At 38.1% G+C, this 17,555-nt stretch overlaps 1 protein-coding gene across 2 annotated transcripts in view; it reads left to right on the top strand.

Annotated features, from left to right (window-relative positions):
• Nucleotides 1-17,555, top strand: part of Epc2 (enhancer of polycomb 2) — a 98,676-nt gene that overhangs the window by 31,682 nt on the left and 49,439 nt on the right. For both annotated transcript variants that reach the window (XM_085834919.1, XM_021186102.3), the window contains exon 2: nucleotides 4,466-4,625. In XM_085834919.1, coding sequence (XP_085691045.1) covers nucleotides 4,466-4,625 — 160 coding nt within the window. The remainder of the gene's footprint in view (nucleotides 1-4,465; nucleotides 4,626-17,555) is intronic.

Genomic DNA, 17,555 nt, shown 5'->3' with positions numbered 1-17,555 from the left:
CTTGGATTCGGTTAGCAAGAACTTTATTGAGGATTTTTGCATCAATATTCATAAGGGATATTGGTCTGAAGTTTTCTATCTTTGTTGGGTCTTTTTGTGGTTTAGGTATCAGAGTAATTGTGGCTTCATAGAATGAGTTGGGTAGAGTACCTTCTGTTTCTATTTTGTGGAAGAGTTTGTGAAGAACTGGGATTAGATCTTCTTTGAAGGTCTGATAGAACTCTGCACTAAACCCATCTGGTCCTGGGCTTTTTTTAGTTGGGAGACTCTTAATGACTGCTTCTATTTCTTTGGGGGATATAGGGCTGTTTAGATCATTAACCTGATCTTGATTCAACTTTGGTACCTGGTATCTGTCTAGGAACTTCTCCATTTCATCCAGGTTCTCCAGTTTTGTTGAGTATAGCCTTTGGTAGAAGGATCTGATGGTGTTTTGGATGTCTTCAGGATCTGTTGTTATGTCTCCTTTTTCATTTCTGATTTTGTTAATTAGAATACTTTCACTGTGCCCTCTAGTGAGTCTGGCTAAGGGTTTATCTATCTTGTTGATTTTCTCAAAGAACCAGCTCCTTGATTGGTTGATTCTTTGAATAGTTTTTCTTGTTTCCACGTGGTTGATTTCACCCCTGAGTTTGATTATTTCCTGCCGTCTACTCCTCTTGGGTGAATTTGCTTCCTTTTGTTCTAGTGCTTTTAGGTGTGTTGTCAAGCTGCTAATGTGTGCTCTCTCTAGTTTCCTTTTGGAGGCACTCAGAGCTATGAGTTTTCCTCTTAGAAATGCTTTCATTGCGTCCCATAAGTTTGGGTATGTTGTGGCTTCATTTTCATTGAACTCTAAAAAGTCCTTAATTTCTTTCTTTATTCCTTCCTTGACCAAGGTATCATTGAGAAGCATGTTGTTCAGTTTCCACGTGAAGGTTGGCTTTCTATTATTTATTTTGTTATTGAAGATCAGCTTTAGTCCATGGTGATCTGATAGGATGCATGGGACAATTTCAATATTTTTGTATCTGTTGAGGCCTGTTTTGTGACCAATTATGTGGTCAATTTTGGAGAAGGTGCCATGAGGTGCTGAGAAGAAGGTATATCCTTTTGCTTTAGGATAGAATGTTCTGTAGATATCTGCCAGATCCATTTGATTCATAATTTCTCTTAGTTTCTCTGTGTCCCTGTTTAGTTTCTGTTTTCATGATCTGTCCATTGGTGAAAGTGGTGTGTTGAAGTCTCCCACTATTATTGTATGAGGTGCAATGTGTGCTTTGAGATTTACTAAAGTTTCTTTAATGAATGTGGCTGCCTTTGTATTTGGAGCATAGATATTCAGGATTGATAGTTCCTCTTGGAGGATTTTACCTTTGATGAGTATGAAGTGTCCCTCCCTGTCTTTTTTAATGACTTTGGGTTGGAAGTCAATCTTATCAGATATTAGAATGGCTACTCCAGCTTGTTTCTTCATACCATTTGCTTGGAAAATTGTTTTCCAGCCTTTCATTCTGAGGTAGTGTCTATCTTTTTCTCTGAGATGAGTTTCCTGCAAGCAGCAAAATGTTGGGTCTTGTTTGTGTAGCCAGTTTGTTAGTCTATGTCTTTTTATCGGGGAGTTGAGTCCATTGATATTAAGAGATATTAAGGAAAAGTAATTGTTGTTTCCTGTTATTTTTGTTGTTAAAGTTGGCATTCTGTTCTTGTGGCTGTCTTCTTTTAGGTTTGTTGAGGGATTACCTTCTTGTTGTTTCTAGGGCGTGGTTCCTGTCCTTGTATTGGTTTTTTTCTGTTATTATCCTTTGAAGGGCTGGATTCGTGGAGAGATAATGTGTGAATTTGGTTTTGTCGTGGAATACTTTGGTTTCTCCATCTATGTTAATTGAGAGTTTGGCTGGGTATAGTAGCCTGGGCTGGAATTTGTGTTCTTTTAGTGTCTGTATAACATCCGTCCAGGATCTTCTGGCTTTCATAGTCTCTGGTGAAAAATCTGGTGTAATTCTGATAGGCTTGCCTTTATATGTTACTTGGCCTTTTTCTCTTACTGCTTTTAGTATTCTATCTTTATTTAGAGCATTTGTTGCTCTGATTATTATGTGTCGGGAGGTATTTCTTTTCTGGTCCAGTCTATTTGGAGTTCTGTAGGCTTCTTGTATGTTCATGGGCATCTCTTTCTTTAGATTTGGGAAGTTTTCTTCTATAATTTTGTTGAAGATGTTTGCTGGTCCTTTGAGTTGAAAATCTTCATTCTCATCCACTCCTATTATCCGTAGGTTTGGTCTTCTCATTGTGTCCTGTATTTCTTGGATGTTTTGAGTTAGGATCTTTTTGCATTTTACATTTTCCTTGATTGTTGTGCCGATGTTCTCTATGGAATCTTCTGCACCTGAGATTCTCTCTTCCATCTCTTGTATTCTGTTGCTGATGCTCGTATCTATGGTTCCAGATTTCTTTCCTAGGGTTTCTATCTCCAGTGTTGCCTCATTTTGGGTTTTCTTTATTGTGTCTACTTCCCTTTTTAGGTCTAGTATGGTTTTGTTCATTTCCATCATCTGTTTGGATGTGTTTTCCTGTTTTTCTTTAAGGACTTCTACCTGTTTGATTGTGTTATCCTGTTTTTCTTTAAGGACTTCTACCTGTTTGATTGTGTTATCCTGTTTTTCTTTAAGGACTTGTAACTCTTTAGCCATGTTCTCCTGTAATTCTTTAAGTGAGTTATTAAAGTCCTTCTTGATGTCCTCTACCATCATCATGAGATATGCTTTTAGATCCGTGTCTAGCTTTTCCGGTGTGTTGGGGTGCCCTGGACTGGGCGAAGTGGGGGTGCTGGGTTCTGATGATGGTGAGTGGTCTTGGTTTCTGTTAGTAAGATTATTACGTTTACCTTTCGCCATCTGGTAATCTCTGGGGTTAGTTGTTATCGTTGTCACTGTTTAAAGATTGGAGCAGAAGCTGTGTTCCACTCACCAGCAGTCTCAAAATCCTGTGGCGGGGGTCGTGGGTAGCTGGCGGTACCCCGGTGCTGGTCCAGCCGGAAGAGGCCTGTGGTCCTACTCAGGCCGGTTTTCTGCTTCCCTAACTAATGCAGTCTCTGGTCCCTCGCGCAATTGGATTGGAGCAGAAGCTGTGTTCCACTCACCAGAAGTCTTAAGATCCTGTGGCGGGTGTTGTGGGTAGCTGTCGAGTGTCAGTCGACCCTGCGCCCTAGCTGCCCCGGTGCTTTTCTGACCGGAAGAGGCTTGTGGCCCTATGTAGGCCGGATTTCTCTCTCCCCAACCAGAGCAGTCTCAGGTCCCGCGTGATTGGACTGGAGCAGAAGCTGTGTTCCACTCACCAGCAGTCCCAAAATCCTGTGGCGGGGGTCGTGGGTAGCTGGCGGATGTCAGGCAACCCTGCGCTCTAGCTACCCCGGCGCTGATCCGGCCGGATGAGGCCTGTGGCCCTACTCCTATTTTTTATTTTCTAAAATACTAGTAATCCAGTAGATTTAATTTATTAAACATATATTTATCAGCTTTTGTTGCTGTTTTATGCAATTTGGAAATGTAAAAGTTTACATAAGGGGCAGAACTACTTGTGCTTAGCAGGTGGATGGACAAATGAGACTTTTAGTGTATCTTATGTAACTAATGGTCTGGAGGAAAATAAGTCCTTTCAGGAAGTGATGGACAAGGAAATTCTAGGAAGGCCTCTCTGATAGATGAAACTAAAGAATTTCAAAAGTAGGCCATTTGGATACTTTCAAAAGTAGGCTATTTGGATACAACTTCAAAACAGGAAGAAGCATTGTGGCTAGAGCAAAAGGTGAGAGAGGTTGAGATGTTGAGAGATACAGAGCCTTAAGACTCATTGAGGAATTTATCCTTCTACTGACCCAAAGGTGATCATTGTGGGAGTGGCATGACCTGGCTTGCTGTCTAAAAGGTAAAGCTGCTCTAAAGGGACTAAGTACAGGACATTTCAGAGGCTGTTGATGAAAGGTGACCAGAACCTACATGTTTTATAGGAACTTTTTGTTTAATATTTATTAAACATTTCCTGCCATGGTTGTTATATGATTGTTGTACTCATCTTTATTTTAATTATTCGATTTCAAGTGAAGAAGATACTTAAAACTTATAATACAAACGTATTTCCTATGACTTGAATATTTTCTTCTTAATGTGGTAGTGGTGATGAACACCTCAATTTATTTAGCACATAAGGTCTATACTGTATATACTAAACATGTATATATGGTCTTTAAGAATTCTACTTTTAAAAATTGTTATAAAGTTATGATGCTGATTATAAGCTGCAGGAATTAAGGGAGACTGATGGTAATGCTTTCTTGGCTATGCAGAAAAAACCTGTGGTTTAGCAAAGGGGAACTATTCCAAATTGATTTTTGCATTTATCAATTAACAAAGTAACTTTTAAGTAGAATTATGCACGGAGTTAATATTACTAACACAACTTACATTACCTACTTTATATTTTCCAGGAACATCACCTACAGCGAGCTATTTCAGCGCAGCAAGTATTTAGAGAAAAAAAAGAGAGCATGGTCATTCCAGTTCCTGAGGCAGAGAGCAACGTCAACTATTACAATCGCTTGTACAAAGGGGAGTTCAAACAGCCCAAGCAGTTCATTCATATTCAGCGTAAGTTTGCTAATTGATTGTTTTTTAAATTTTGTAATTTTAAATTATCAGCCACTGAAAATATTCTGTATTGTCTGAGACTTTAAGCTTTTAGTTCATATTCTTTGATGAATAGAATGTTAAACATTAGATATTTAAATCTGTTTGTATTTTCATTTGAGCTTGGAGATCACTTTGAGTTTTAATAATATTTGGACCTGTAATATTTATACAATATAAGATTTTTAGAACACAGTTTATTACACTGATAAAAAGAGGATGGTTTGCCATACTCAAATAAGATTTATTTTTAATGTTCACAGTAGGGCTATATCTTTAGAAAAATTCAAAACATCTTGCACTTAAGTTTTATAAAATTCTAATTGTAATTTTTTTTACTGCTCTTTTACTATAGTATTCCTCCCACTGTTGGTACATAAATGGTCACCATCTCCAGTTTTAGTGGTATTTGACAATCTCCTTATTGTAACATTTTTACTACCCTCTGTTTTTCATCCTTATGCTATTCTGTCTTCTTTACAAAGTCTGCCTTGCACCAGAGTGGTGTTCCAAATTCTCAGTCTCACGCAGTCGGGTTCTTGATTAAAACCTTATTTCCTGTATTGTTAATATTCTGCACACAAGTGTCAATGTTTCCTATCTTGTCAGAGTTGCCAGCATGGTTTACACGTTGGGTTACTTGTTAAGACAGAGATTCAGGGCTTTGGGGACGTCCTGCTGAAGCTCTGCTCTCTGACTGTCCATAGGTATGCTGACTGGAAATGCATATTTGAAAGCACTGGGGATTAGGTCTGGGGTTTGTTAATGCCTGGCATGTACTCTACCCCTGGATTACATCCTCCTAATGATACAAATTTTAATAAAGTCCCCTAGGTAATCCTGAAACATCAGCATATTTATGATTATCTTCCTTTGATCCTAAGATGTCCATCTTTGTTTTTTATCTTTGAATTGAGTTTTCATCTTCAATTCCTATTGTCCCAACTGAAGCTTTTATATACATGTTGACTCATTGCTTTTAAATGGTACTAAAAATTAAGCCCTATTGTGCAAAAGTCATTTTCAGAAACCTTTTGTTTTGTGTTCTTGCTGTACTCAGGATGGGACAGATCTAGACAAGCACTGTACTACTCAGCCACAGTGCAGCCCTTCCCCTGAACATTTGGGAATAAATATATTTGCAAACATTACTTACGTGATTTGTTTTATCTTTGAATCCTTTCAGTTTTTTGAATTGCCTTTATTTTAATATCAGTGAGAAAGGAGACAGATTTTCACTTAAACATTTTTCCAAACCAAAGAAACAGTTGTTTTGTGTTTATAAATTTTTCTTGGGAAATAAAACACCAAAACTAACTGTAACACGTTTGAATCAGCCCCATTCAATAAGCATGACTCTTACATTGATCTTTCAGTTTGTCATTCATTTTATTTTAGCCTAAGCTTGTTAACATGTAATATGTAGTGTATTATATTTCATATTATACATGTGGTTTTATATTCTGCCTTTTCCACTTATTTTTCAAATTTTAGGGTTTTGTATCTATAACCTGCCATTTTAAGCTTATGTAAATTTTTGTTAAATTGATATTCCATAGTTTGCTCACCTTATAGACCAATTGGACTTAAGGTTAGGAACTCTCAAGTTTGTTTTTTTAATTAGATTTTTAAAAGAAAGTCTTAAATTTAAAACACGACTTCTTGTAAACCCTGTAAATACAAGGAACTTTAGAAAATGCCACTAATTTTTTTTTCTTACTGAAGATTTCTAAGTATCCAATAATTTACATTACTAGGGGCAGAAACCTACATTATTAAGTATTGATTAAAATCTCCTTCTGTGGTGTGGGTTCGTTTTGGCTGGAGGAAGAGTAAATGCTGTTGGGATAGAACTTACTTGAGTTTAGACCTTTGAGTCAGTCATATGCGCTCCTACAATTGTGCTTACCCATTTAAAAATGCCTTAGCACCTCTTTATCTGTTATTTATATGATAGACGTTCTAGCCTGCTTGTGTAATGTAAAGCCTTTCTCTGTGTCTCACCAACCATGTTTGGCTCTGCATCATGTCACCTTTACTGAATTGAATTGAAATTGGGTGTCTTTCCTCCCCTCTCCTCCTCTGCCTTCTAAGCTCATTAGGAGCCTATCCCATTCACTACAGTATACCATTACCCAGTGCAGTCTGAAACTGCAGTCACAGCAAATTTTGGTTTTCTAATTTCTCTAGCCTTTCACGCTTTAAGCTATAAGAGTGCTGAGCTCTAAAACTTGCTTTATGGCCCGGCATGGTGGCGCACGCCTTTAATCCCAGCACTTGGGAGGCAGAAGCAGGCGGATTTCTGAGTTCGAGGCCAGCCTGGTCTACAAAGTGAGTGCCAGGACAGCCAGGGCTACACAGAGAAACCCTGTCTCGAAAAAACCAAAAAAAAAAACAAAAAAAAAAACCAACAAAAAACTTGCTTTATGTACACCTTCTTTGCTTGTCCCTTCTTAATCCTTTACTTTTATGATAAGTCTCATCCTTTGTTTCCTGACTCTGTTCAGCAAAATTCTTAGCTCTGTTCACTTTAAAGCCCCTTTCTGATGACTCTCCAAGCCATAAAGCACTTTGAGATCTAAAATTCACATTTTAAAAATCTAAATCTCCTTGCCTAGTATACTATGTAACATGATTATGATTACAATGAAATGTTTGTTGAATAAGTGAGTAAATGAATTGAAAATTAAAAATAAATACATGCAAATCATGATCATTCTCAATCAGTAATTTTGCCGGACATAAAAATTATATACTGAGTTAAATATAAGACTAAAGTTAATAACACATACAGTCAAATCTGAAGACTTACTCTATGGCATCTAAGTTAGGAATTTAAAAGGGAGTGCTCTTAATCGCCAGCAGTGTTAGTTTAGAATAGATGGATTGGGTAGAGATCAGGTTTGATGACACATCCCTATAATACCACCATATGGGAAGTAGAGTCAGGAAGGTTGTGAGTTCAAGGCCAGTCTGAGCTACATAGTAAGGATCCACCTCATAAAAGCAAAAGCCAGAAATATAGGATAGTGGTAGAACATTTGTCCAGCATATACAAAGTGCTGGGTTTGACTCCTAGCACAGACCCCCCCCCCCACACCCCACCACAAGATGCTGAAAGTGGAATAAATCTGGATGTGAGATAAATATCTTGTTCATTCCTGTCTTTCTCAGTGTCTGTTTTCTAGAGTCTCTGAGCTGGTATTCTGAGAATTTACTCATAACACAAGAGGGTCTTCCTTTTGGACTTCAATAAGTTAATTACATTTAGATCCCCTTATGAACAGTGGTGGTTTCTTTCAGTCAGTTATTTAATTTCCCAATACCCTTTTACTTACTGGGAAAATTTTTTTTAGTTGTTGTCAAGTGTCAGACTTTTAGAACATGAATAGATTTGAAGTGTTGCTTTACATTACCTTGGATCTGCTTTTGCAGCCAGTAGAATGGTTCTTGGTAGCAAGGCTGTGTTTCTTAGTTTAGAAGGAAGGTTCATCTCCTCTTTCACTGAATTACACCTGTGTCTTAGTTAGGGTTACTTCTGTCATAGTGAGAGGTTTACTGCTGTGAACAGACACACCATGACCACGGCAACTCTTGTAAAGGACAGCATTTAATTGGGGCTGGCTTACAGGTTCAGAGGTTTAGTCCATTATCATCAAGGCTGGAGCATGGCAGCATCCAGGCAGGCGTGGGGCCAGAGAAGCTGAGACTGGCTCCTGGAAAGGAGCTAGAATAAGGGTCTCAAAGCCCATGCCTACAGTGACACACCTACTCCAACAAGGCCACAGCCATTCCCAACAAACCCCCACTCCCTGGGCCAAGCTATATACACCATCACAACCTGCAAATATGTATCTATAGATTACCTGCCCTGCAGAACTAGGAGAGAGTTCAGGATAAAGAATTGGTGAAGTAGCATCTTATTACCTGTCAGGTTGAAAACACACTCAAAAAAGATTGAGTTGTTCTAATCTGTTCCTAAGATCCTGAAACCAGAGAAGATAGGTATGTGTCGACAGTTCTTTCACTTCAGTATACTTGGTGTAGGCTGTTTGGTAAGTCGATTGTTTTCATTCTACATGGAAAAAAGGGAAATGTAATACTCAATATAAAGTGGGCTTTCATATTGTTTTTATTTTCAACAAGTAAAATACATGCCAGACTAACATTTAATTTTACTTTCTTATCCATGCATAATCTTCAGTGTTATCCCCAGTGAACAAAACTGATTATACACCCTTTTCCTTGAGACAGGGACAAGCATAATTTTATTGAAAAGAGTTAGGAATGATCTATTTATACTTTGACTGAAAGAGAAAAGGCCAAGGCAGTGGCTGAGCTTTGCTGCATTTCTGCACCACACTAGAATTACCTGGTGGGAAGAATGTACTTCTGGGCTGGCTGGCTCACTCTCTCGCTCTCTCGCTCTCTCTCTCTCTCTCTCTCTCTCTCTCTCTCTCTCTCTCTCTCTCGCTCTCTCGCTCTCTCGCTCTCTCGCTCTCGCTCTCTCGCTCTCTCGCTCTCTCGCTCTCTCGCTCTCCCTCTCTCCCTCCCTCCCTCGCTCTCTCTCTCCCTCCCTCGCTCTCTCTCTCCCTCCCTCCCCCTCTCCCCTCTCCCCTCTCCCCTCTCCCCTCTCCCCTCTCCCCTGTCCCCTCTCCCCTCTCCCTCTCCCTCTCCCTCCCCCCTCTTCCTTTCCCTCTCCCTCCCCCCTCTTCCTCTCCCTCTCTCCCTCCCCCTCCCTCCCTCCTCCCCTCCCCCTTCTCTCCCTTTTTCCCTTTCTCTCTCTCTCCCTCCACCCCCTCCATCACTGAGTATTTGTCAAGAAATCAGACTGAATATAGATTGTATGAAATGGCATTCCCTATTAAAATAAGCAAGCGCTAGAAAAACAGTACCACCAGTTAGAGGCAGTTTGTATTCAGTTTGTGGCACTTTCCAGATTAACCTAGTTCAGGTGTTTAGAAGAATGACTGAGATAGCCAGCAGGGCCAGACTCAAACAGCAACTGCAGTTCAGATCAGCTGGTTCTAAAATTCTTCTCCCCAGGTTACTCAGTAACTCCTGCCACCTCCTGAGTCTAACATGAGCTAGATAGAAGTGACAGCAGTATCTGGATGGGTGCTAGTTCAGTAAGGAGGGTGTTCCTGACCTAGAAGATGCTACTTAGTAAAGATATTTTGGGAAGAACAAAGTAATCAACCCTTGTTCATTTTGGTAGAGAGATGAAAAGTCTTGAGTTCAAGGAGAATGCATGCTCCTTTGACCTCAGTAATTTGAATGTCTGGTATTTAAAAAGAGGGGAATAGATTTACCATCACCTAGATTTAAATATAACAGAGTGTCATGAATAAAGCAATCAGGGAGAAAGTAAACACTCTAATAGTTAAATTGCATGTATTGTGACATGTGTTTTAAGACTATTAATACATATAAAACAAAAAAATGAGGTTGGCTGTAGAAAACATGTTACCTATTGATAGAAAAGGGTGGTGCATGCAGCTGTCGGGCACACTTTTCTTTGGGCTGGGCAGAGAACTAATGAATGACAGAACATTCTTCATGAGAAGGGGCAGGGTGCCAGACATGGGTGGTGGTAGTGTTGTTGCTGGCTTAAAAACACTTAGAACTCCCTCGTGTGTCTTCCTGCAGAATATACTATAGAAAGATAGAGCATACCTGGTTGTGCCAGTAAGACTTAGCAGGAATAGACCTGCAGCACATTCACCTAGCAACTAGCATCTTTCCTGAAGATGCTGGAGAGATGCCATGCTACCTTGGGAGTTGGCACAATCTAATATCTTAGTTCCCTATCGTGTACAAAATCTAAGGGAAGTTTGCTTTCCTGCCTTATAATTCTGTGGGCTACCTATCTATAAGTAATGCTCTCTGCTGTTGGCTGGTTGTGGCAGCACACACTTTTAATCCCAACACTTGGGGGGCAGAGGCAGGTAGATCTCTGAGTTCAACAACAGCCTGGTCTACAAAGCAAGTTCCAGGATAACCATACTGCACAGAGAAACCTTATCTCGAATCCCAACCCCCATCCCCGCAAAAAAAAAAACAACAAAAAAAAAAAAACAAAAAACAAAAAAACCAAAAAACAAAAAAGTTCTCTGAAAACGCTTATTTCTTTGGATCTTTTTAAAGGTTTCTTTTTTCCCCCCATTGCTTTTTGTTTTGTTTTTCTTTTTTTTAGTTGGATATTTTCTTTATTTACATTTCAAATGTTTTCCCTTTTCCATGTCTTCCCTTTGGAAACTCCCTATCCCATTCCCCACCTCCTGCCTCTATGCGGGTGCTCCTCCACCCAACCACCCACTCCTGTCTTCCCACCCTGGCATTCCCCTACATTGGGGCATCGAACACCCTCAGGCCCAAGGACCTCTCCTCCCACTGATGCCAACAAGGCCATCCTCTGCCACATATGTGGCCGGAGCCATGGGTCCCTCCATATGTACTCTTTGGTTGATGATCTAGTCCCCAGGAGCTCAGGGTCCGGGGGGTGGGGGTGGGGATTTTAATAGGAAACTAAACTGTTCTTCTTATGTAGTGAAATAGCTAATATTAACTGAGCTACGTCTAGGCTTTGTTTAGTGTTATAAATTTTAGTTACACTAGGCCATTTGTTTCTCATACTATTCCCAGAGATTTAGGTTATAAGCCTGGACACTCTGAGCCCCAACAAGCTAGGTTTGGTCACCCATTCTCAGTATGTCAAAGGAACAAGTAGTAGTGTGAAAAAGTGGAAAAGAGGTTTATTCAGTGTGTTTTCAGAGAAGAGAAACAAGTAAGAAAATTGCTCTCATTCCAGTGCACATGCATAGTTTGTTGCACTCAAATAGGACCATACACAGAAGGAGAGGTGTGTGGATGTGAAATTGCTTGGTCACCAAACTTGACCTGAGTTCAGTTTCTGGGCTTTTACATGGTGGAGGGAGAGAACTAACTCCTGAGAATGATCCTTTGACTTCCACATGCACTCGGCGGCCTGCACATACAAATAGTGTAAGAAAATCTATAGTGTTAATCGTAGAAGAAAATCAGTGACTCATTTCTTAAAGACAACCAACACATGGCAATTAGTAACTTTGTTTTAAATATGCATTGTGTTGTATACATGAATATGTGAATGTTTTACACTAGGTGTGTGTGTGTGTGTGTGTGTGTGTGTGTGTGTGTGTGCGTGTGCTTTACAAGAGTGTACTCTAATGATAAAAGCTTTAGTATAGTTTTGAGCATAGTGGCTTGTCTCAATTATGCAAGAGATTGAGGTAAGGATCACTTAAGCCTGACATTCCAGACCATCCTGAGGAATCTAGTGACATCCTATTTCGTAAACAAGGACAACATAGTGACAAAGTGTAATATATGAATGCATAGACCACTTACAGTCATTGATTGTCAGATATTACATGATGTACGTAATTGAATGTGCTTTGTTTCTTATATGACTAGCAACACAGTATGATTCACACTAGCATCACCAAAAACGAGTGAGTGATAGAAATGTTTTTAAATGTCATAATCATATAGAACTACTGTTGTATGTAGTTAATAGCTGACTGATTCATCATATGAAAGATCACATGTGTATGCATAATATGTTGTCATCATTAATGTTTTGAACAAATTATCTTTTTACCGTTAGGTAGTTAGGAATAAGAAAAAAAATCACAGTTTTATTTTGCTCTTGTTTACTTATTTTCTTGTCTGCCTTTATACAGATTAGATTTTTTTACCCATGTCATTTTCTTTCTCTGGTGGACTTTGAAATTTCATGCAAGTCAAGCATGTGGCAGCAAATCACCTCAGATTTTATTTGTCCGAGAACTTTTTATTTATTTTGGGAGGATTATTTCATAGCGTGTGTACTCTTAGGGTAGAAGGTTTTATGATGGTTTTCAACATTTCAGATATTTCAATTTATTCTCTTTGCTTGCACTTTTAAGTATTGAATGTCATTTTTATCTTTGGTTCACTGTAGGTCCACTTTCTCCTCCTGGCTTATTTTTAGATTTTTTTTACTTTTTGCTGTTATATATATTTTTTTGGTGTTTGTGCATGCTTGTGTGTATGCTTGTGCACATGCCACACACAGTTTGTCTGTTGAGGTTAAAGGACCACTTATGGGCGATCTCTAGTTTTAAGTCTTTGGCTTTTATTCTTTTTAATGTGTTGTGAGTTTTAGTATTTATTTTGGATTTTTTGAGGCAGGGCCATGCTTTGAAACCCAGCTGGCCTCAGACTTAGAATAATTTCCTTTAGCCTCCTCAGAGCTGGAATTACAAATGTGAATCCCTGGGCCCACCCAAGAGACTCTTTCCTTAATTGTCTCTAATCTAATAAACTTTTTGTTGCTAGTAATTTTGATCTTATCATTGGTTTAGATTTTCTTTTCTAGGATTCCTGTTTTTCAGCTTACATTATCCATCTGCCTTGCATGTTGTCAATTTGCTGCTGTTAATTTAGTTATGTTAGAGTTTTCTTATTTCCTATTCAGAACAATATAACATTCCTATCAGGTCTTAGATCTGATTGTGGTACCTATTAAGTCTCTCTTTACTTAGATGTGATGTATTGGGCAAAGTAGACTGCAGCAAAGAAGACTTGAATAGTATGAGTTGGGGAGTGGTTAATTAATAGTACAAAATCAGACAGACACATTGTTCTTCTGGTGAGCCTGGGTATCTGGAGTCCGAACCCTGGTGCTTCTCAAAGGTTTTCTTTTTCTCCACCCCCAACACCCATTTTTTTTTTCTTTTTTTTTTTGTCCTTTTGATGGGGCAAGTAACAGGACGGTGCCCACCAAGCCTCTAGAATTGGCTTTTCTCTTCCACCAGATCCGAGTTTTATGATAAACCATCAGCAGATTAGGCTCTGGTAAAATAACTCATGTGCAGCATTTGCTAAGAACTAAATGTTCTGGCATATTTCAAAGTGCTTCCATTTCCTCTCCCACCAGAAGCACTGAGGGACCCTGTATCCGCTGCAGACCTACTCACATACCCGAAGGTGAAATGTATGCAGCACCCCAATGGCTGGGTGCTTAGACTTTTCTAGGCCACCTTTAGTCATGGCTTAAGCATACACATATCTCCTGAATTGGTTTCAGAGTCTGAATTCACCTGTCTGTCTCCAATTTTGGTGACAATGACTTAAACTATGACCTTGTTCATTTTGTTTACCTTTTCATGTGTTATTAAGATGAAGTGGCAAATTTTCAGTTCCTTACCTGGAAACCTGAAGTTGTTACACATGTAATCAGTTTCTGGCTTTCTCTGACAATCTTTATACTTTTTCTCTCTAATTAAAGCATAGTTGTAGTCTGCAGGTGATGGTAGTGATACCAAGCACTGCTTGTGTTTGCTCTTTTGTCTTCTGTGATGGCTAGAGACTTGTGAGAAAAAGTCAAAAACTTGTGAAATTTTTTATGTGTTTAAGATGCCTTCAGTAATTGTAAATATTCGCCTTTTGGCTTAATGGAGTTTATTCAGCTTTAGTTAATAACTTTGGTATTATTTGGTTTTATAGAATTTTTTGCTGTTTGTTCTTCTCCCTCCCCTTTCTTTTCCCTCCTTCCTTCTTTCTTCAGCCTTCTTTCTTTGTTCTCTTCCTCTTGGGTCTGCTGTAACACTGGACTTAGGATATCCCTGCTCTGTCTCCTCATGCTGGGATTACATACATGGGTATATATATATTTTATAATTTATATCCTGTCCTGGAGGTGCTTGCAGAGAATGGTTTCTCAAGTATTTGCTTTAGAATATATGTGCAACTTACTTACTTTTAAAGTAAATTTTAATTTTAAATAAGATCATTTTCGTGTCTACTTCAATTAAAGTGATCTAACTATATATGTGTGTGTGTACATATATATTTTAGTTGCTTTAGGTTTTGGTTTGTTTGTTTTGGAACAAGGTCTTCCTCTGTAGCTCTTGATTGACTGAAACTCCCTGTAACCCAGGGTAGCTTCAATTATGCAGTAACCTGCCTCTGTTCTTTGTCTTGAGTACTAGGATTTCAAAATGTACCACTACACTAGTCTAGTTTATTTGTTTGTAAGTTTGCTCACTATTTATTAGTTAAGTTTTATTCATTCAAAGAAAATACAGTTTCATTAACATTTAGCCAAGAGTTTCATTTTGTTTATAGCAACTACTTTGCTGTCCTTTCTAGAAGCATTTTTAGTGAATTTCTAGGCATTGATAATACTTGAACAGGAATTCTTGGACAAAATGCTATATTAGGTATGAAGGAATAGACTATGGGAACCATTTTTGAAGGATCTAGAATTAGATTTGGTTTTTGCTTGTTTGTTTGTTTTTTTTAAGAGAATGTGGTTGTTACTGGGTGTGAGACCTCAGTTGCAGATGTGCCTCCTCTTCAAGGTACTGAACTATGTATTTTCACTGTTACTAGACACTGGGAGCAGAAAACAATTTTGATTACTAATAGTGTTTAGTTCAGACTTGAAAAGAAACAGATTGAAATATTAATTAATTTTGTATTTGGTGGGCTATAAAACAACCTTTAGTTATATTTGGTATATGTAGGTTTAAATGGACTTGTGTTTATATTAGAAGATGAAATTGGTACTGAGAGAAAATGGTGCCTAAACATACTTTCTGAGAAATTTTTATTTTGATATAATTTAAATCACATTCCTAAAATTTGGCATAACTTCCAAGTCAGGGGAAAGATGCCAGAATGGTGTGAGAATTCTGTAGACTTGTCTCCATGCTTCAGTAAATGTAGAGTTAGCAGTATTCATTGCTCGCTCCCCAGTTTTCCCTATTCCCCTGTCATTCTCTTCTTCCCCACGGTAGTTTTCTTTCTTAACTCTTTTTGAGTAAATTTTAGATTTACTTACAAATACCTCAATGTATGTTTCTTAGGAACAATGGCATTTTCTCATTTAACCACAGCATGGTTATCAAAATGAATAAACTGTCTTTGATAAAATATAGTTAACTAATCTCTTTGAGCTTGTGTATAATTAAAAAAAAGTTTTTCATTATCTGTCGTATCTATTCAGATTACTCTTAAGTTTTCTTTTGCTTCATACCAGTGATGTGTTTAAGGGACAGCCTAATTACTTTGTAGGAAGCACCTTACTGTGGATTTACCAATTATGGCATGGTTCTGCCTGAACGTTGAGTTTTTGCTTAGCTTTTCATTGTAGTAAAGAAATGGCAGAGCATAAATTTACCTTAATAACTTTCAGTATATATTATTAGGTAGATCTCTGGAACTTCTATTTCGTTTGGTAAAACTAAGCTTCTATATCATTTGAATAATAATTGCTCGTTACCTCCCTGGAGCCAGGCCCTGACAATAACAATATCTACTTTCTGTTCTATGAGCTTGAGTGTTTTAGATACCTCTTGACTTCTACAGTACCTTTTGTGGCTTGCTTACTTCATTTGGCATAATGTCCTCAAGATTCATCCATGTCATTAACTTATAACAAGACTTTTTCTCATAGTATTTTAATGTAGTATTATATAATATTCCACCATGTCTATCATATTTTTAAAAAATTGTTCATCAGTATATGAACATTTGGGTTGCTTCTATTGTTTATTCTGAACAGTGTTGCGCTAAGTGTGGGCAACCACGCAGCTCTTCAGGATCCTCTTTTCAGTTTCTTATGGGCATTAACCCAGATTGGATTATTGAATTATTATTATCACCATCATCGTAATTATTATTATTAGCATCATCGTCATGATGATGATTATTATTATTATCATTATGCAGAGGAGGATTTGTAGTGCTTTGAGGAACTGCCATACTAATTGATGCTCAGCAGTACATTTTTTCTTAGGCTTTTTTTGGTGCTAGTGACCACCTTAACAGGAGGGAAGTTAGATCTAATTGTGATTTAATTTGTAGTCTCTGATGATTATTGATGTTAAGCATCCTTTCATATGCTTATTGGTTGTTTATGTTTCCTTAGAGAAATACTTCTTCAAGATCTCTGCAGATTTGTAAAATGGATTTCTTAGTAGGGGTTGTTCTTGAACTGTAGTGCTTTTATTGTGGATAGTATCTTTTTCTTACATATATGCCTTGCATTTCCCTCCTTTTTCTTTTATGATGTTCATCGGTTCCTTTGCTGTGTAGAAGCTGTTTGTTTTGGTGCTTTGGGTAACGGGGAGGCTTAGGACGTGGGAGTACTGTGAGCTGACAAGTTCCAGATCTGCCTGGTTTATACTGTAAAGTTCTGTTAGAGGTGAGGAAAATACAGGGAGGAAAATTAGTGTGAAATCTTGTCAGGACTTAATTCCTGTGTTTTCTTCTAGTAGTTTTGTAGTTTCTCGTCTTAAACCCATTTTTAGTTATTTGTTATAAGAGTTCATTTCCTCATGTGAATATTCAGTTCTCATCATCTGTTCTTCTGATTGGTTCATTTTTGGGACCCTTGTCTGTCATTATAATATACACCTGAGGGTTCGTTTCTGAGTTCCCTACTTTGTGGAACCTTATGCTCATATTTTATTTTAGATTACTGTAGCTTTGTAATTTATATTTTGTAATTTAGAATTTCATATCCTTGGCACAGATATTTCTTTTTGAAAAAACTGGTAAAATCCTTAGCAAAGAATGCCAAAGAAAATAACATTAATTGCCCACAAAATTTTGCTTTGTAGGCATTTTTTTTTCCAGTTCTTTCTGATTTCAGCTATGTTCTGAGATCAGACCTGAGTTCACTGTCTTGTATGTAAGTGTTGAAACAGCCAGCCTATTGGAAAACACTGCAAGTGTTCTTGCCCCCACTTAAGATTCTAGGAATACATCTTGATTTTTGAAATGTATGCTATATGAGAAACTAATATATTTCTATTCTTCTGTGTGTGTTGGTTTTGGGTTTAGTTTATGATGGTTATC

This window comes from Mus caroli, unplaced genomic scaffold, assembly GCF_978045245.1.
Source record: "Mus caroli unplaced genomic scaffold, Mus_caroli_1 scaffold_2, whole genome shotgun sequence".
NCBI classification, from domain to species: Eukaryota; Metazoa; Chordata; class Mammalia; order Rodentia; family Muridae; genus Mus; species Mus caroli.
This window is presented reverse-complemented; position numbering and strand designations above follow the sequence as displayed.